The sequence below is a fragment of the Mus caroli genome, unplaced genomic scaffold, assembly GCF_978045245.1.
Source record: "Mus caroli unplaced genomic scaffold, Mus_caroli_1 scaffold_4, whole genome shotgun sequence".
Classification (NCBI taxonomy): domain Eukaryota; kingdom Metazoa; phylum Chordata; class Mammalia; order Rodentia; family Muridae; genus Mus; species Mus caroli.
In genome coordinates this window covers 54,736,494-54,751,082 of record NW_028227259.1, presented here as the reverse complement: position 1 = coordinate 54,751,082, position 14,589 = coordinate 54,736,494, and the positions used below count along the sequence as shown (strand labels likewise).

At 43.3% G+C, this 14,589-nt stretch overlaps 1 protein-coding gene and 1 long non-coding RNA gene across 2 annotated transcripts in view; one reads left to right on the top strand and one right to left on the bottom strand.

Moving 5' to 3' along the window:
* Positions 1–887: 887 nt before the first annotated feature.
* Positions 888–9,577, bottom strand: LOC147005146 (uncharacterized). Its single transcript, XR_015046932.1, has 4 exons — positions 9,330–9,577; positions 6,884–7,058; positions 4,936–5,024; positions 888–2,999 (listed from the first exon to the last, which is right to left on the bottom strand). It is a non-coding gene; the product is annotated as an uncharacterized LOC147005146 (long non-coding RNA).
* Positions 9,578–9,758: 181 nt separating this feature from the next.
* The window catches only part of Dhx15 (DEAH-box helicase 15), a 42,075-nt gene continuing 37,244 nt past the window's right edge, over positions 9,759–14,589 (top strand). Inside the window, exon 1 of the mRNA XM_021162456.2 lies at positions 9,759–9,978. Within this exon, the coding sequence (XP_021018115.1) occupies positions 9,908–9,978 (71 nt within the window). The 5' untranslated portion in view covers positions 9,759–9,907. The remainder of the gene's footprint in view (positions 9,979–14,589) is intronic.

Genomic DNA, 14,589 nt, shown 5'->3' with positions numbered 1-14,589 from the left:
TCCATACTACAGTGTTCATTGGCTTGATCTTGTATAGGTCTTGTGCAGGAAACCATAACTCCTAAGTACAAAAGGATTCCATGTCTAGAAAACTGACTCCACAGCACTCCACTCTATTGCTCAGGCTGTTATACTCTTTCTGCACCCTCTTTGAGATATTCCTCGATTCTTCCGGAAGGTTGATATAAATGTCCATCTTAGGGCCAAACACTCATATTCACATAGTCTCAGAAAGTGTATCAGTGACGACTTTACATTAACCACTATCCACTGCAAAAAGAAGTTTCTCTAAGGTTAAGAGCACAGATCCACAGGTACAGATGTAAATACTTAAAAGGCAGTTTGACATTATGTCCATTTAGTAAATTCACAGCAGTGGGTTTCCCCTCTAGGTCCTATGACCTCCTAACGCAATGGACTCTGACAAGCATTAATCTCCTACTGTGGAGCAGGCTTCAAATCCAATCAGAAAGTTGATGGTTACCCCTTCATTCATGCCACTATTGTATCTTCCCTAGCAGGTATATTTAATTTTCTTTCTGCCCTTTGCAAGACAGGGTCTCATTATTTACCTCTGGCTGTTCTAAAATGTGTTATGTAGACCAGGTTGGCCTCAAACTCATAGAGATCTGCCTGCCTCTTACCTCTGCCTACAAAGTGTTGTGATTAAAGACATGTAACACTGTGTAACACTATGTCCGGATATTTAATTCTCTATGTAAAAATAAATAAGCAAATCTACTTCGTTAACATGTAAATTTTCTTTCATAAATGGTAAAATTACATGCATACTCAGGAATTATTTTAAAATATATTCCTTGGGTTTTTTTTTTTTTTTTTTTTTTTTTTTTTTTTTTTTTTTTTTTTTCCGAGACAGGGTTTCTCTGTATAGCCCTGGCTGTCCTGGAACTCACTTTGTAGACCAGGCTGGCCTCGAACTCAGAAATCTGCCTCCCGAGTGCTGGGATTAAAGGCGTGCACCACCATGCCCGGCTTGTATATGCTTACTTTATACACCTATATACCCAGCATTACATGAAAAATTCCTGTACAAAAAAAATTCAAGAAACCTTTAAGTAGATGATTTCAGAAAACCACTTTAGAGAAAACCAAAGTAAAGCTGTTAACCCATGATATCACTCTGCAGGGTCAAAAAAGGAAAGAAAATTTCCATATATTCACCATCTGGGAGGTAACAAGATGTGTAGAGCACGGGTATCCACAGAAAAGACTTGGCTGGGCATGGTGGTACACACTTAATCCCAGCACTCAGGAGGCAGAGGCAAGAGGAGCTCTGTGAATCTAATGCCATCCTGGTCTACAAAGCTAGCTCCAGGACAGCCAGGACTACATAGAAAGACTCTGTCTCAACAAACAAACAAAGCAACAAAAACAAAAATAAAGCTGAAAGAAAGAGAGAGTATCAGAGAGTCTCAGGATCTCTAGGCAAGTGTGAATGGTGAAGGTTTTCTTTCTAAAGTTAAGAGAGAATGCAATGGGCCTAGCAGAAATGAAGGTATTTCCCAAAGACCCCTGTGCCTCTCAGTCTATCAGGCTATTCAAACAATGGACTGCAAAGAAAAAGCAATTTTTCTAGAAATCTCATGCTTGTGGAAGGCAAAGGCAACAGTCAGAGAGGGAAACTTGTCCCTTCGAACAAGATTTCACACGGTTCTAACAACTCGTCGGACCACCTACAGGAGGAGAATGAAGGGCTAATGGTGGGTGCAACCACACCTTAAATGAGAGCTCTTCGGTATACAACTTTTTAGCCATCTATTTAAACTTCAGTCTTCAGTCACATTTCAGGATCCCAGAGACCCAACCTGGGTTTCTTTGACCCTCTTTCCAATGTGGCTACATTGAATTGTATCTTACATATCTTTTTCTTCTTCTTCTTCTTCTTTTTTTTTTTTTTTTTTTGCTTTCCATTTTTTCAAAAAAGTTTTATTTATTTATTTTATATGAGCACACTGTCACTCTCTTCAGACACACCAGAAGAGGGCGTTGAATCCCATTACAGATGGTTGTGATCCACCATGTGGTTGCTGGGAATTGAAATCCGGACCTCTGGAAGAGCAGTCAGTGCTCTTAACCACTGAGCCATCTCTCCAGCCCCTTTGCTTTCCATTTTTAATTTGGCTTTTTTTTAGGGGGGGGTTGCTGAACTCTATTGGAAAATTCATAGCCTAAGTCCAGTACAACCATTTCTGTATTGTTCATCATTCATATGCAATATTTAAAAGTGTGAGTAGCAGTTCATGAATTGTTAGACTCAGCCTCTTGTCCATCTCTGGGGATATCCTTTTCCGTTGTACAGTGCACTTTTGACTTTTGTTCTGGTTCATTAATTTCATTTACCTAGTGCCTAATAAGACTTATACTTTCTCTTTTTTCATTTTTCTCCATTTAGTTGATTATTTCAAACCTAAAATCACCTTAGACAAACCATGTGCTAACATTCATAAAAATATGTGAAAAGAAAATATTATATTTTATTTTTTCCTGTTCTTAGTACTACCAGCTACAAATGGTTAAAGAACAACTAACATTTGTTAAATTCTAAAATGTTTTAATATAAATAGTGGTTTAATCTCTGAGATCCCCAAGGGTCCTGGTTAGTTGACTCTGTTGGTCTTCCTGTGGAGTTCCTATCTCCTTAGGAACTGCAATCTTTTCTCCCATTCTTCCATAAGAGTCCCCAAGCTTGATCTACTGTTTGGTTGTGGGTGCCTGCATCTTTCTGAGTCAGCTGCTGACATCCATGATAGACTCCTCAGTCAGGATGGTATTCTTAAGATTCATCCATTTCCCTGTAAAATTCATGATGTCTTTATTTTTCATAGCTGAAAGGTAGTCCATTGTGTACCTGTATCACGTTTCTGTCTCCATTCTTCAGTTGAAGATGATCTAGTTGTTTCCATTCTGGTCTTGGGTACAGTCGATGATCCATAAGAACACTAAAGTGGAGCTATACTTTCCTGAACCCAGACGAGCCACTGTGTGAAGGAAAACACAACACAGACTCAGTTCAGAAACAATGGTAACTCAATCTCTGGGTGCAACAACCGAAACCTAATCTTATAAGCCTTATTAAAATCTGATCCCTTCAGTGGCGAATCCTTGTGGATTCGCCATGATAGCGAGGAAACTCTAGCAGCTACATCTTACCCCTCTGCTGTCCCCTTCCAAAGAGCTGAATTTGGCTTTTTAAGGTGGCTTATTGAGGACAGGTGGCCAGACCTGTCTTAGGGCACAAGTGGTTACTTGCAAGTTCCATAACAAGATCATAATAGCTGACTACTTCTTCAAGTGGAAAAGGGACAATAGAGCTGGGCGTGGTGGTGCACAGCTTTAATCCCAGCACTTGCGAGGCAGAGGCAGGCGGATTTCTGAGTTCAAGGCCAGCCGGGTCTACAGAGTGAGTTCCAGGACAGCCAGGGCCACACAGAGAAACCCTGTATTGAAAAACCAAAATAAATAAATAGATAAATAAATAAATAAATAAATAATGGGGGGACAATATATGACTTTGAGGAACACTTTAAAGAAAGACACTATTGAAGGAACTGTGATTTTTCTAGAAACTGATTCAGGGAAATGGACCCCTACGGATCACGTGACAAGGAATGCAAAATAATTGTGTATAAGGGGAGTTCAGTAAGCTGCAAAATAAAATGGTGACTTGGGGGTACAGGTCTGGGTGAAACCCTGTCTCAAAAAACAAAAAACAAACAAACAAACAAACAAGAACCCAAAAAGAATGAGAACTTCTAAAGGAAGCTGTGTCTGCAGAGCCTGATTGGTTAGAAATGCAGTTGGGTGGAGGGGTTAAAATGTTGCAGGTCTAAGAGCTAGTTATCTTACTTTGGCCTACTTAGCCCTAAGAACAGCCAGTCATTGCCCACATCTGTGTCTAAACTAACATCTTGTGACAAATAGATAGTAACACTGAGATAGGGTCAATTCTAGAGTCAGAAGTAGAATGATGGTCTCCAAGAGCTAAGGTGAAGGAGGAGTCTATTACAATTAACACACTAATTAATGGGTATAGAGTTTTGGTTTACAAGATGAAAAAAATGTTCTCGAAATAAGTGTATAAATGTCCTGAATTTTTCTGCATTGTATACATTAAGAACAGGGCCTGGATGATCTGGAACGATGGTTCAGGTGTTGAAAGCACATACTGCTCTTGCAGAGGATGCAGATCAGTTTCCGGTGCCCACATGGCAGCTCACAACCATCTGTAAGTCCAATCTCAGGGAACCCACCCTGTCCTGTCCTCCACAGGCACCAGGCATGCATGTGGTACACAGACACACATGCAGGCAAAACACCAATACACATAAAAATAAATGTCAGGGGTGGTGGTGCATGTTGGTCTGTGTACTGGAGGCTATCCTCTGGCCCAACAAGGTGGGAGGGTTCAAGGGAAGGAGGAAAGGCACTAGCAGGGAGGGGGAAGTGCCTCTGCCCCCATTCTGGTGCTGCTGCTCTGAGATGTTGCACTGGTTGGCTAGGGAAGTGCAGGGGAGCTTCTGGTGGGGCAAGGATCAGGAGAGGGTTCTCTTCCTAGGCAGTGTTACAGCTCTTGTGACAGATGCTCTCAGACAATGGAGTAATTCTCATACCTTTATGCTTCTGCATAGAATGTTATTATATACAGTGTTGGGATGGGTTGGATCTGACAGCAGGTGCTTCCTATTGGCTTGGCCTGAGATGGATGCCTCATCTACAGGAAGAGGGGTTTGGGGCGCTGCCCCTATGTGACTGATGGCCACAATTCTCTCAATGGGGGGATGTGATTATCTGACAGGGGCCTGGTGCCAGGAGCAAGCAAAGCTCCTACTGTCCCTTCAGGGTCCCCTGGGCTTCAAGCCTTAGCTCAACCTTACTAGGCTTCCTCTCAAGGTCCAGAGCCTCACAGGTACATACCTTTAATCCCAGCACCTGGGAGGCAGTGGCAAGCAGATCTCTGGTTTACATAGTGAGTTCCAGGATAGTCATGGCTATACAGAGAGATCCTGCTCAAAAACAAAACAAAACAAACAAAAAAACCAAACTAGACCAAAAAGCTTTTCAATCCATTAAATCAAACCACTAGCTCGCACCAAACGGAAAGCTAAGAATGTCGTCAGATAGCATCTTAGGCCTATAGAGAGCTTTCCCCATCTTGCTGCCTCTCTAATGTACCCACAAATGTATTTTAAATTGCCTTGGTTTATGACTGCTTTTGTTCTGTGAAGCTATCAAACTTCATGTAATCACTTCCACATTGGAACATGGAATCTGGGGGAACCTGTACCTGGTCTCTCAAGTCATTATTACTCAAAATGGCTCCAGAATAAACCATCTCTTGCTCCTTTTAAGATGAGAACGGTGGGCTTGTGTGTGAACAAGTGTTTGCATGGTTTTCTGGGCTCAACCCTGTAGCAACAGAAAGACAAGAAAGCGGTAAAGCTGCAGGTTCAAAATAAAGAAAACAACACGCCGGGCGTGGTGGCGCACGCCTTTAATCCCAGCACTCGGGAGGCAGAGGCAGGCGGATTTCTGAGTTCGAGGCCAGCCTGGTCTACAAAGTGAGTTCCAGGACAGCCCGGGCTATACAGAGAAACCCTGTCTCGAAAAACAAAACAAAAAAAAAAACAAAAAAACAAAAAAACAAAAAAAAAAAAAAAAAAAAAAAACAACACGTGAGGTAAGCAAGCCCAACAAGGATATTAGAATCTAAAACAACTGAATGGGAATTCTGAAACAGAGAGGAAAATGCAGTAAGTAATGCCAACATCATACCCAATCAGGAAAAAAAAAACCCATCCATGAACTGGATGGAAGTCAGTTTACTTGACATTTTCCAGTTAAGAAGGAAAAATGAATCGGGCAGTCACTGTATACATCTTTACTCCTAGCACTCGGGAGGCAGAAGCAGGCAGATCTCTGAGTTTGAGGACAGCCTGGTCTATGGAGCAAGTTCTGGCATAGCCAGGGCTATAAAGAGAAACCCTGTCTCAAGAAACAAAACATCCAAAAAAAAACCAAGGAGATGAAAATGGAAGACAGAATTTCGCAAGTGACACAAGCAACCAGTCTAGTGACACACAGCCATAAGATTGGCTTTGGGTTTCTCAGCAGAGTGCTGGAAGAAACTGCCAGCCAAGGGTACTTAGCCCAAGGAAGCCACCCCTGAGAAATGCAGAACAGATAGGGAGTTCTCAGACAAATAAAAGCCGAGGGGGTGCATCGCCACCAAACCTGTTCTACAAGAGATGAGAGGGCTGTTCAGGCTGAGATAAAAGGGTGGTGATTAGTAGCCTGAGAGCAGGTGACAAGATGTACTCACAGAGCATGTTGGCAAATTAAATTCTCTAGTATACTGCACGTGGTGGTGCACGCCTGAAATCCTAGTACCTGAGAAGCTGAGGCAGGAGGATCAGAAGTTCAGTGCCAGCCTGAGTCTGATCTCATCTCAAAAACCCCCAAAGAACTGGAGTCAAGCACCTGGAGTCTTTCTAGAACCCCTGTGGGTCTTTATCTAATGTCTCTTTCCTCAGGGCCTCTTCTTTCAACAGTAGTGGAGACCAAGACCACTTAGCTTATGTTCTCACCACCCCAGTCCTCTGTAGATGGCATTCTTAGGACTTGTTACAGTCTTCACAAAGCAGCTTTCCACACTGTTAAATGCTGTTTCTCTCCTTCCAGAAAGATCATGAAGGCAGAAAACATGGCTGTCCTGTTTTCCCCGGTTCTCTAGCACTTAACTTAATGCCAGACATAGGCTTAAAAATATCCATTGAATGAATAAATTAAAGATTGGTTGGTGGATAGTCTTGATGTCAACTTGACTGTATCTGAAATCAATTCAAACCCAAGCAGCTGGGCATACCTGTGAGCATTTTCTTTTTCTTCCTTTTTTTTGAGACAGGTCTCATGATGTAGTTCTGGCCATCCCAGAACTCACTAGGTAGACTAGGAGGGCCTGGAACTGACATCTGCCCACCTGTTTCTGTGTCCTGAGTGCTGGAACTAAAGGTGTTCTTCCACCTTCTTGGTGGCAGCCCCTATAAAAAGAAGAATGAGGACTTTGTTCTTTTCCTGCTTGTCTTCATGTTCACTGGCAAGCTCATCTGTCCTGCTGCCAGGGTATTCCTTCCTGGGTTTTAGAACCTATTTTTTGGGATAACCACCCCCCCCACACACACACACACAGACAGACCAAAGACCAGCTGAGATATCCAGCCTCATGGACAGAACAAGTACCGGATTCTTGGCCTTTCTGTTGGACGACAGTGACTAGCTAGAACACGATCTATAATTCACTTTAATAAATTCTCATGTGTGTGTGTGTATATATGTGTATATATATACATATATATATATGTATTTTTATTCCCATATATAGGACCCTGACTAAGGCAATTAAGTAATAACAGTATAGAGTAGTAGTTATCTCCTCTAGTTTGGACACAACCATGTGTCTTAGTTAGTATTTTACTGTTGTGAACAGACACTATGACCAAGGCAACTCTTATTTTTTTTTTAAAGATTTATTTATTTATTATATGTAAGTACACTGTAGCTGTTTTCAGACACTCCAGAAGAGGGCATCAGATTTCGTTATGGATGGTTGTGAGTCACCATGTGGTTGCTGAGATTTGAACTTGGGACCTTTGGAAGAGCAGTTGGCACTCTTAACCACTGAGCCATCTCTCCAGCTCAAGGTGACTTTTATAAGGACAACATTTAACTTGGGCTGCCTTACAGGTTCAGAGGTTCAGTCCATTATCATCAAGGTGGGAACATGGCAGCATCCAGGCAGGTTATGGTGCAGGCATTGCTGAGAGTTCTATATCCTCATCTGAAGGCTGCTAGCAGACTACTGACTTCCAGGCAGCTGGGATGAGGGTCTTAACACCCACACCCACACCCACAGTGACACACCGACTCCAACAGGGCCACACCTTCTAAACCACTCCCCAAGCCAAGCATATACAAACTATCACACCCTCATTATCCTACATCGGAGAAGTAACTTGCATGAGCTCATCACAGGAATGACCCATTAATACACATTTTGGAGGGAGGAGGATGATCATGGGGTTTACAAGGCTCAAGGCTCTGCACAAGAACTTCAAGAGGACCCTCCTGTCCAGGAACTATAACAAGGAATACAACTGACAGGGGTGGAATTCTTCAGTAATGTAGGTCCCTGAAAGATGCTCACGGGACTTTTCAGGACTTTTCAGTGGCTCGTGTGTGTGTGTGTGTGTGTGTGTGTGTGTGTGTATGTGTGCTCGAGTGCATGTGGGGGGAGGAGGAGGAAGGAGAGGGAGAGGGAAGGAGTGAGGGAGGGAGAAAGACAGAGAGAGTCACTATATAGTTCTGGCTGTCCTGGAACTCACTATGTAAAACAAACTGACTTTGAACTCATAGAAATCTGCTTGGCTCTGCCCTCAGGAGTGCTGGGATGAAAGGCACTCACTACCATACCTAGCCTAACAGGTTGTCAATGTACATTTAGACAGTTGGGTTGGATATTGTGAAAGTAACAAAAAGATACCCATTTGTATTTGTATCGATGGATTTGTTACAAAAATAGAAGCTGTCATCTGCCCTGTTTCTGTTGTATTTAATCTTAGAGACTATCCTTCTGAGAATTTTTGAGGGACTAGAGCCAAGGGGCAGCCAAGGAGAGTCCTGACATGAAGTGATACCCTGTAATTGGGCTGATCCTTAGACCTCCTTCGCCCACACTTCTGGAAATGAATGTAATTGAGCAAGCACACAGGCTGAAGGGAGAAAGATACACAACCTCTTAAGTGTCACCTTGCCTCAACAACTTGCCATTACAGTGGAGTCTTAATGGATAAGCTATTTGTTGATTTCCTTCAGTCCAGGTAATCATGTCTATAAAATGTCTTTCAGGGTTCGCTCTACTAAGGAGCACAGCAACTAGGCATGCTGGGGCACGCCTTTAGTCCCAGCACTGGGAGGCAGAGACAGCCTAACCTCTGAATTCCAGGCTAGCCTCTTCTACAGAGCTTGTTTCAGGACAGCCAGAGCCACACAGAGAAACCCTGTCTCGAAAAACCAAACCAAACGAGGACAGAGATAGGGCTAATGTCTCTGAGTGCCTAATATGCACTCATATACACACAAACGGAGCAAGACTAGGGCAGAGGATTGGAGGCAAAATACAGTGCCCAGTGCGAATACCTCCCAATTTTCTGAACCCTATACAAAACACCTATAGCTTAAATAAATAGATATTATCTGTTCTGGGGTAAATGGACAAAACGAGTCACAGTAATTAAAGTTAACATTTTTCTCACCGCTACAGGGCATCTGGCGCAACAACTGCAAATTCTCGTTCTGGAGTTATAAATTGTGTCACTTGCCAGCTGTGTGATCTTGTTTTTCTTATCCTTCCTAAGCTTCATACCCTAAAAGCAAAAAGGATATACACAGCTGGATAGATTTCCTAAACAGGACTAGGCTTTTTCAACTTTCCCAACGAACTCCAGGCGGCAAGTGACAGCTCGAGGCGCGTCTCAGTCCTTAGCAGCGGTTCAGATCAGCTCTCACAGAGACGCGGGGTGGAAAGGGAGGAGCCCGCGGGAACGCAGAGCCATTTCAGCCAATCGCACAGCGGGCGGGACGGGAGTTCCCGCCTCCGGACGGCGTGCGCGCGCACCACGCCGGCACGCCCGCCGCGGAAGCGCGCACGCAGGCCCTGCCCTCGTCGCGGCCGCCATTTTAGCTCCTGGTTCGGGCCGCACGGAGCGGGCTGTGGTGGCGGGAGGGGTGGGGGTCCCCGCGAGTTGAGCCGCGGGCCTCTTGTGCGTGGATCCGGCTGCCGGAGTCTCTCTTCTTCCTTCCTTCCTAAGCGTCCGCTTCTGGGAGTGCTAGGATGTCCAAGAGGCATCGGTTGGACCTGGGGGAGGATTACCCCTCCGGCAAGAAGCGTGCGGGGACCGATGGGTAAGCCAGGCCGGGGCGCGCAGTCGCGGCTCGGGCTTTGTTGGCTGGTGGCAGGGAGCAGGCCCGGCCGCCGAGCCTTTGTCTGCCGTCGGCCGGCTGGGGCGCGTGCCGAGTGTGTGCGGCCAGGGCGAGCGGCCTGTGGCGGCCACGAGGCCGCGGGGCGGCGGGCGTGCGGAGCGGGCCGCGAGGCCTCGGTGCTCGCGTGAGGCCCGTAGCCGGAACCGGATGGCCAAGGGCACTGCCCCCGTGGGCGGCCCCGGGCGGCGGCGGGCGCTGTCTGTTTGGGGGGAGGATAGAGGCGAGCCGACCTCGGGGCGCACTGTTTGGCGGGAGACGGAGGGCCTTCTTCCATTGAGGCACTTCAGGAGAGGCCGTTGCCAACTTCCGCCCTCTGCCTGCCCTCCCGCCATCTCCTTTATTTCCTGCTTTGCTTAAAAGCCGGCTTTGCTTTTAAGTGGCATCGCTGGGGTAGGCCTGTGAAAACACGTATTTCCCCCTCCGCTCTGGAAGTTATTTCTATCTCCTCCCCACTTTGGACGCACTTTTCAAAAAAGTGATCTTAAAGCGTGTTTGAACAAACAACACCCACGTGCAGATTGAGAAAGGCTTACACCGATTCCTGGTCTGGCATTTTAGTTCCTTTTCTTAGACTTTTCGCAAAGCCGGGGCATTTAGCAAATATTACCATTTTTCCAGTCTTTTCTTTCACGGTTCATACTTAAAATGTACTTTTGTTTATAGTCCTACCCTCCCATTTTAATTAGTTGTATGTTTATGCTTCGGCAGTACAGGGATCTGTTGGGTTAATTAAAAAATATATCCACGGAAGCCCGAATGTCCAAAACTGTTGTAGGATTTTATCATTTTCTTATGTCTTGTGACACCGACTCGCTGTCAAGTCAGATGTGTGGTCTCTTGAGTTTTTGTTAACGGAAAGTCCTTTGGGATTGATTTCTAACTACCAGTGTGAGAATAGGTCAGGATAGGATGCGTTCTGTTGCTCTCCTTAGGTTGAAATTTTGAATACGGAAAGCAGGTTTGTTATGTTTTGATTGTGTAGGTTTTTTTTTTTTAAAGCTTATAACACTAAGCATTGTAATAATAAAACATCCCAAGACAGCTGTTCTCTCAAGCAAACATTCCAAATGTTAGTAATTGAGCTCCATCAGTTCTTAGGTAGAAACAGCTCATGAATATTCTCCAAGGGAGAGCAAAGTTGCAGTGAGCTTTTCCATAGATTATAGTGGTAGAATTCTCCTTTTCTCAACAGGAAACTTAGTACTGTAGTTAGGCATCACAACCTGTCATAAATGCCATTTATATTGGATTGATAAAGTGGGGAACTTCTGTGAAGTTAAAGTTAATGTCACATTTGGCTAAGATGCAACTAATTTCCCTCCTTATAGAGGTCACATTGGGATGAACACTGAGAGAGTTTGCAAGCAGAGGTTTTTTGTGTGTATGTTCACGACCCAATGCTTTTATTGCAATTGGGGCTCCACATTACAGTGATTATGGTGATTTCTCTTGCAAAACATACAACATTGGTAAAATGGACTTTGCGTAGCTTCATGTTTCCTCTGAATATTTCATATTTGTCACTAAGTACAGGAGAGTCCAGTTATACAGTAATTCCTTAATTTCTAGAGATTCTGCAAGGCAATTTTTGCAGTTTCCTAAGTTTTTTGAGTACCTTTTCTTATAGAACTGGTTTTCTTTAGCAATACAGTATTTGTGCTTGGTATCTTTTTTTTTTTTTTTTTTTTCCCTCACTTGATTTGAAGGCACTTTTGACTGCCAGGGACTCTTTGCTTCCCCCCCCCCCCGCTTTTGTTTATAGTGTATTTGACAGCATAGGCTTGTTCATTTTGTCACCCCAGCTGTCATCAGTCCCTGCTGTCTCCATTCCAGCACATTTGTGTGTGTGTGTATGTATGTGTATGGCCAGCAGAAGAAACCACGGAGTCAGTTACCTCCTCACGACCATGATGGCCTCAGGGGGCAACCCAGTTTTTCAGTCTGAGCCATCTCACCAGCTCCCAAAAAATCTGGGAAGGACATTTTTATCCTAATGGTTTTTAATATTCCTGATAAGAATTTGTAATTATGTGTTTCACTACAATCCCGTGGTAGCTGGAATTAAATAATAAGATGATAAGATGCAAAGGGCAAGAAATTTTCACACATAAAGGTATAAAGAAAAAAAGCAGTAAGTTACTACAAATCGTTATTTCCATCTTTGGAGTCCATACTTGTTCCTAAATACAAAATGTAATATCAGCGAGCTCTTGGGATTTGGGTCCCATTGGCTGTGTAGTACAGTAGTTGTCTCTTGTCTTGCTCATTGGTGTTAAGTGCTTTCCTCGGACTTTCTGTAGATGAAAGTATGAGTATCCTTATGTATGCATGTTAATGCACATGCTTAGAAGTTCTGAAAGTGAGACTGTTAGAAAAAAAAGTAGTGTTTATATAAAATATCTAGAGTAGATGACTAGTCTCCATACTTATTAGCAGTATATTAGTGCCTGTTATTATTCCAATTTAAACTGAAACATCAGTAGTAACCAATGTTTGTTGGTACATTTCAGATATTCCAGGCAATATTACATGTATTATCTTATTAAATGTTTTTAGTTCCATCTTTAAAACCACAGCTTGCATGTGAGCAAGAAAACATTGTTCTTGATAATTGTCAGTGTTGACTAAAGTGCTGTTTAAAGCACTTTGCCTGCCTGCCTGCCTGCCTGCCTGCCTGCCTGCCTGCCTGCCTGCCTTCCTTCCTTCCTTCCTTCCTTCCTTCCTTCCATCCATCCATCCATCCATCCACCCATCCATCCACCCATCCAAGAGACAGCACTCTCTCTACTACTACGTAGCCCTGGCTATTAGAAACTCACTATGTAGACCAGGCCTCCAGCATAACCAAGAGATCAGCCTGCCTCTGCCTCCTGAGTGCTGGGACTAAAGGTGTGTAACCATCACACTGGGATTGTTTTTAGTTTCTTTAAAGTTAAAAGCATTGTTTCAACTTGAAAATTTTTATGAACAAAACTTTTTATAAAGTTTCCATTTAAACAAGAAAATGTGTATATGGTCATGTCTATAATGTATACAAAGTGGAGAGGCCATGGATCCTCATCTAACAGACCTTTTTGTATCATCATCATTCAGAGTAGGCAGTGTGAACTGCAGCAGCGTTCCTAGGCTTTGCATCAGTTTTCTGCATATCCCTAAATGTTTCTTGATAGTTGATGTTTTTTCCACTTTGCAGAGTAGATAAAGTGAGTTAGTTTTAGGCCTTTGCTGTGGTTTTTATTTAAATTTTCACCTCACTGATTAGCAGATCCTTGTGTTTTGCATTGTATTTCTTTCTCTGCTATAGTAATGGAGCTGTAGGTGAAATGTGTCTTGAAATGTTAGTATAGGTGTTAATTTACCACATAGCATTACATGGACTGCTATGCCTTGTATTTATCTTTCCTGAAGTTTTTGTTGCTTTGGAAAGGTTATGTCTTAATTGTCTTGGTAGTATGGATGGTGTTTATTAAATTTCTTACTGGCTTTCCTAATATGGTAATAACTACAGACATGAACCCTTTTTAAACTTTCTGTGTGTTTGTGCTCATTTGTTTGAGATGGGGGTCTCACTGAATTTGAAGCTAATTTTTCCCATCAAACTCAAGATTCATCTGTCTCCCTCCCTCCCCTCTCACCCGGATCCTGGGGTTACAGGCCCACCTGGGGCAGTAGATTTGAACTCAGGTTCTCTATCTTTCACTGGACCACTAGGTCTGCAGGATATCTCGTCCTTGAGCTATTTGAATTTGTATCCTTCCTTTATCCTTATTTTGAGGTGATATAGAACCCAGTTGAGTGCATAGACAAAATTAGAAGCAAAGGCCATGGTTGAGATTATTTAAGAGACAGACTTAGCTTGTGAAATTTTGAGACTTTATTTTGTATTTCTTATGTTCCCCTATTTTTCTTTCTTTTTATTAAATGAAAAGAGTTTAAAACTCTTAAATTGAAAATAGATTCTTCTCATATAACACATCCCAATCATAGTCCCTGTTCTGTGTGTCTGTGTTGTACGTGTGTGCATGCCAGTACATGTGTGTGTCCCCATTCCACCTGTTACCTACATACTTTTAATTATTTTGGGCTTTGGCTGACTTGTGAGGCTGTATTTAGTTGTGTGTGTGTATGTGTGTTTTGTGGGATTTGGGTGTGGGGTTTTTGCTGTTGTTTGTTTTTTTTTGGTGGTGGGGAGGGAGGGGAGGAGGTTGGTTTTGGTCTTTTTAGTCAGGGTTTCTCTGTGTTGCCCTGACTGTCCTGAACTCTCTGTAGACCAGGCTGGCCACAAACTCACCTGCCTCTGCCTCCCAAGTGCTGGGATTAAAGGCATGTGCCACCAGCACCTGGCTTTATAATTCTGTAGTGGGTAGTCATTAGAATGGAAGTAGAGAAGCCACAGGCTAGTGAGGTTTTTCCTCACTGTAAGATTATATGGGATAGAATCTTACATTTTTAGGAATAAGATTGGATAAAGTTAACAGTTTACCATTGCTGTGGCTAAACCATTCTCACACAGTGCTGTGCTTAGTTAAGCAT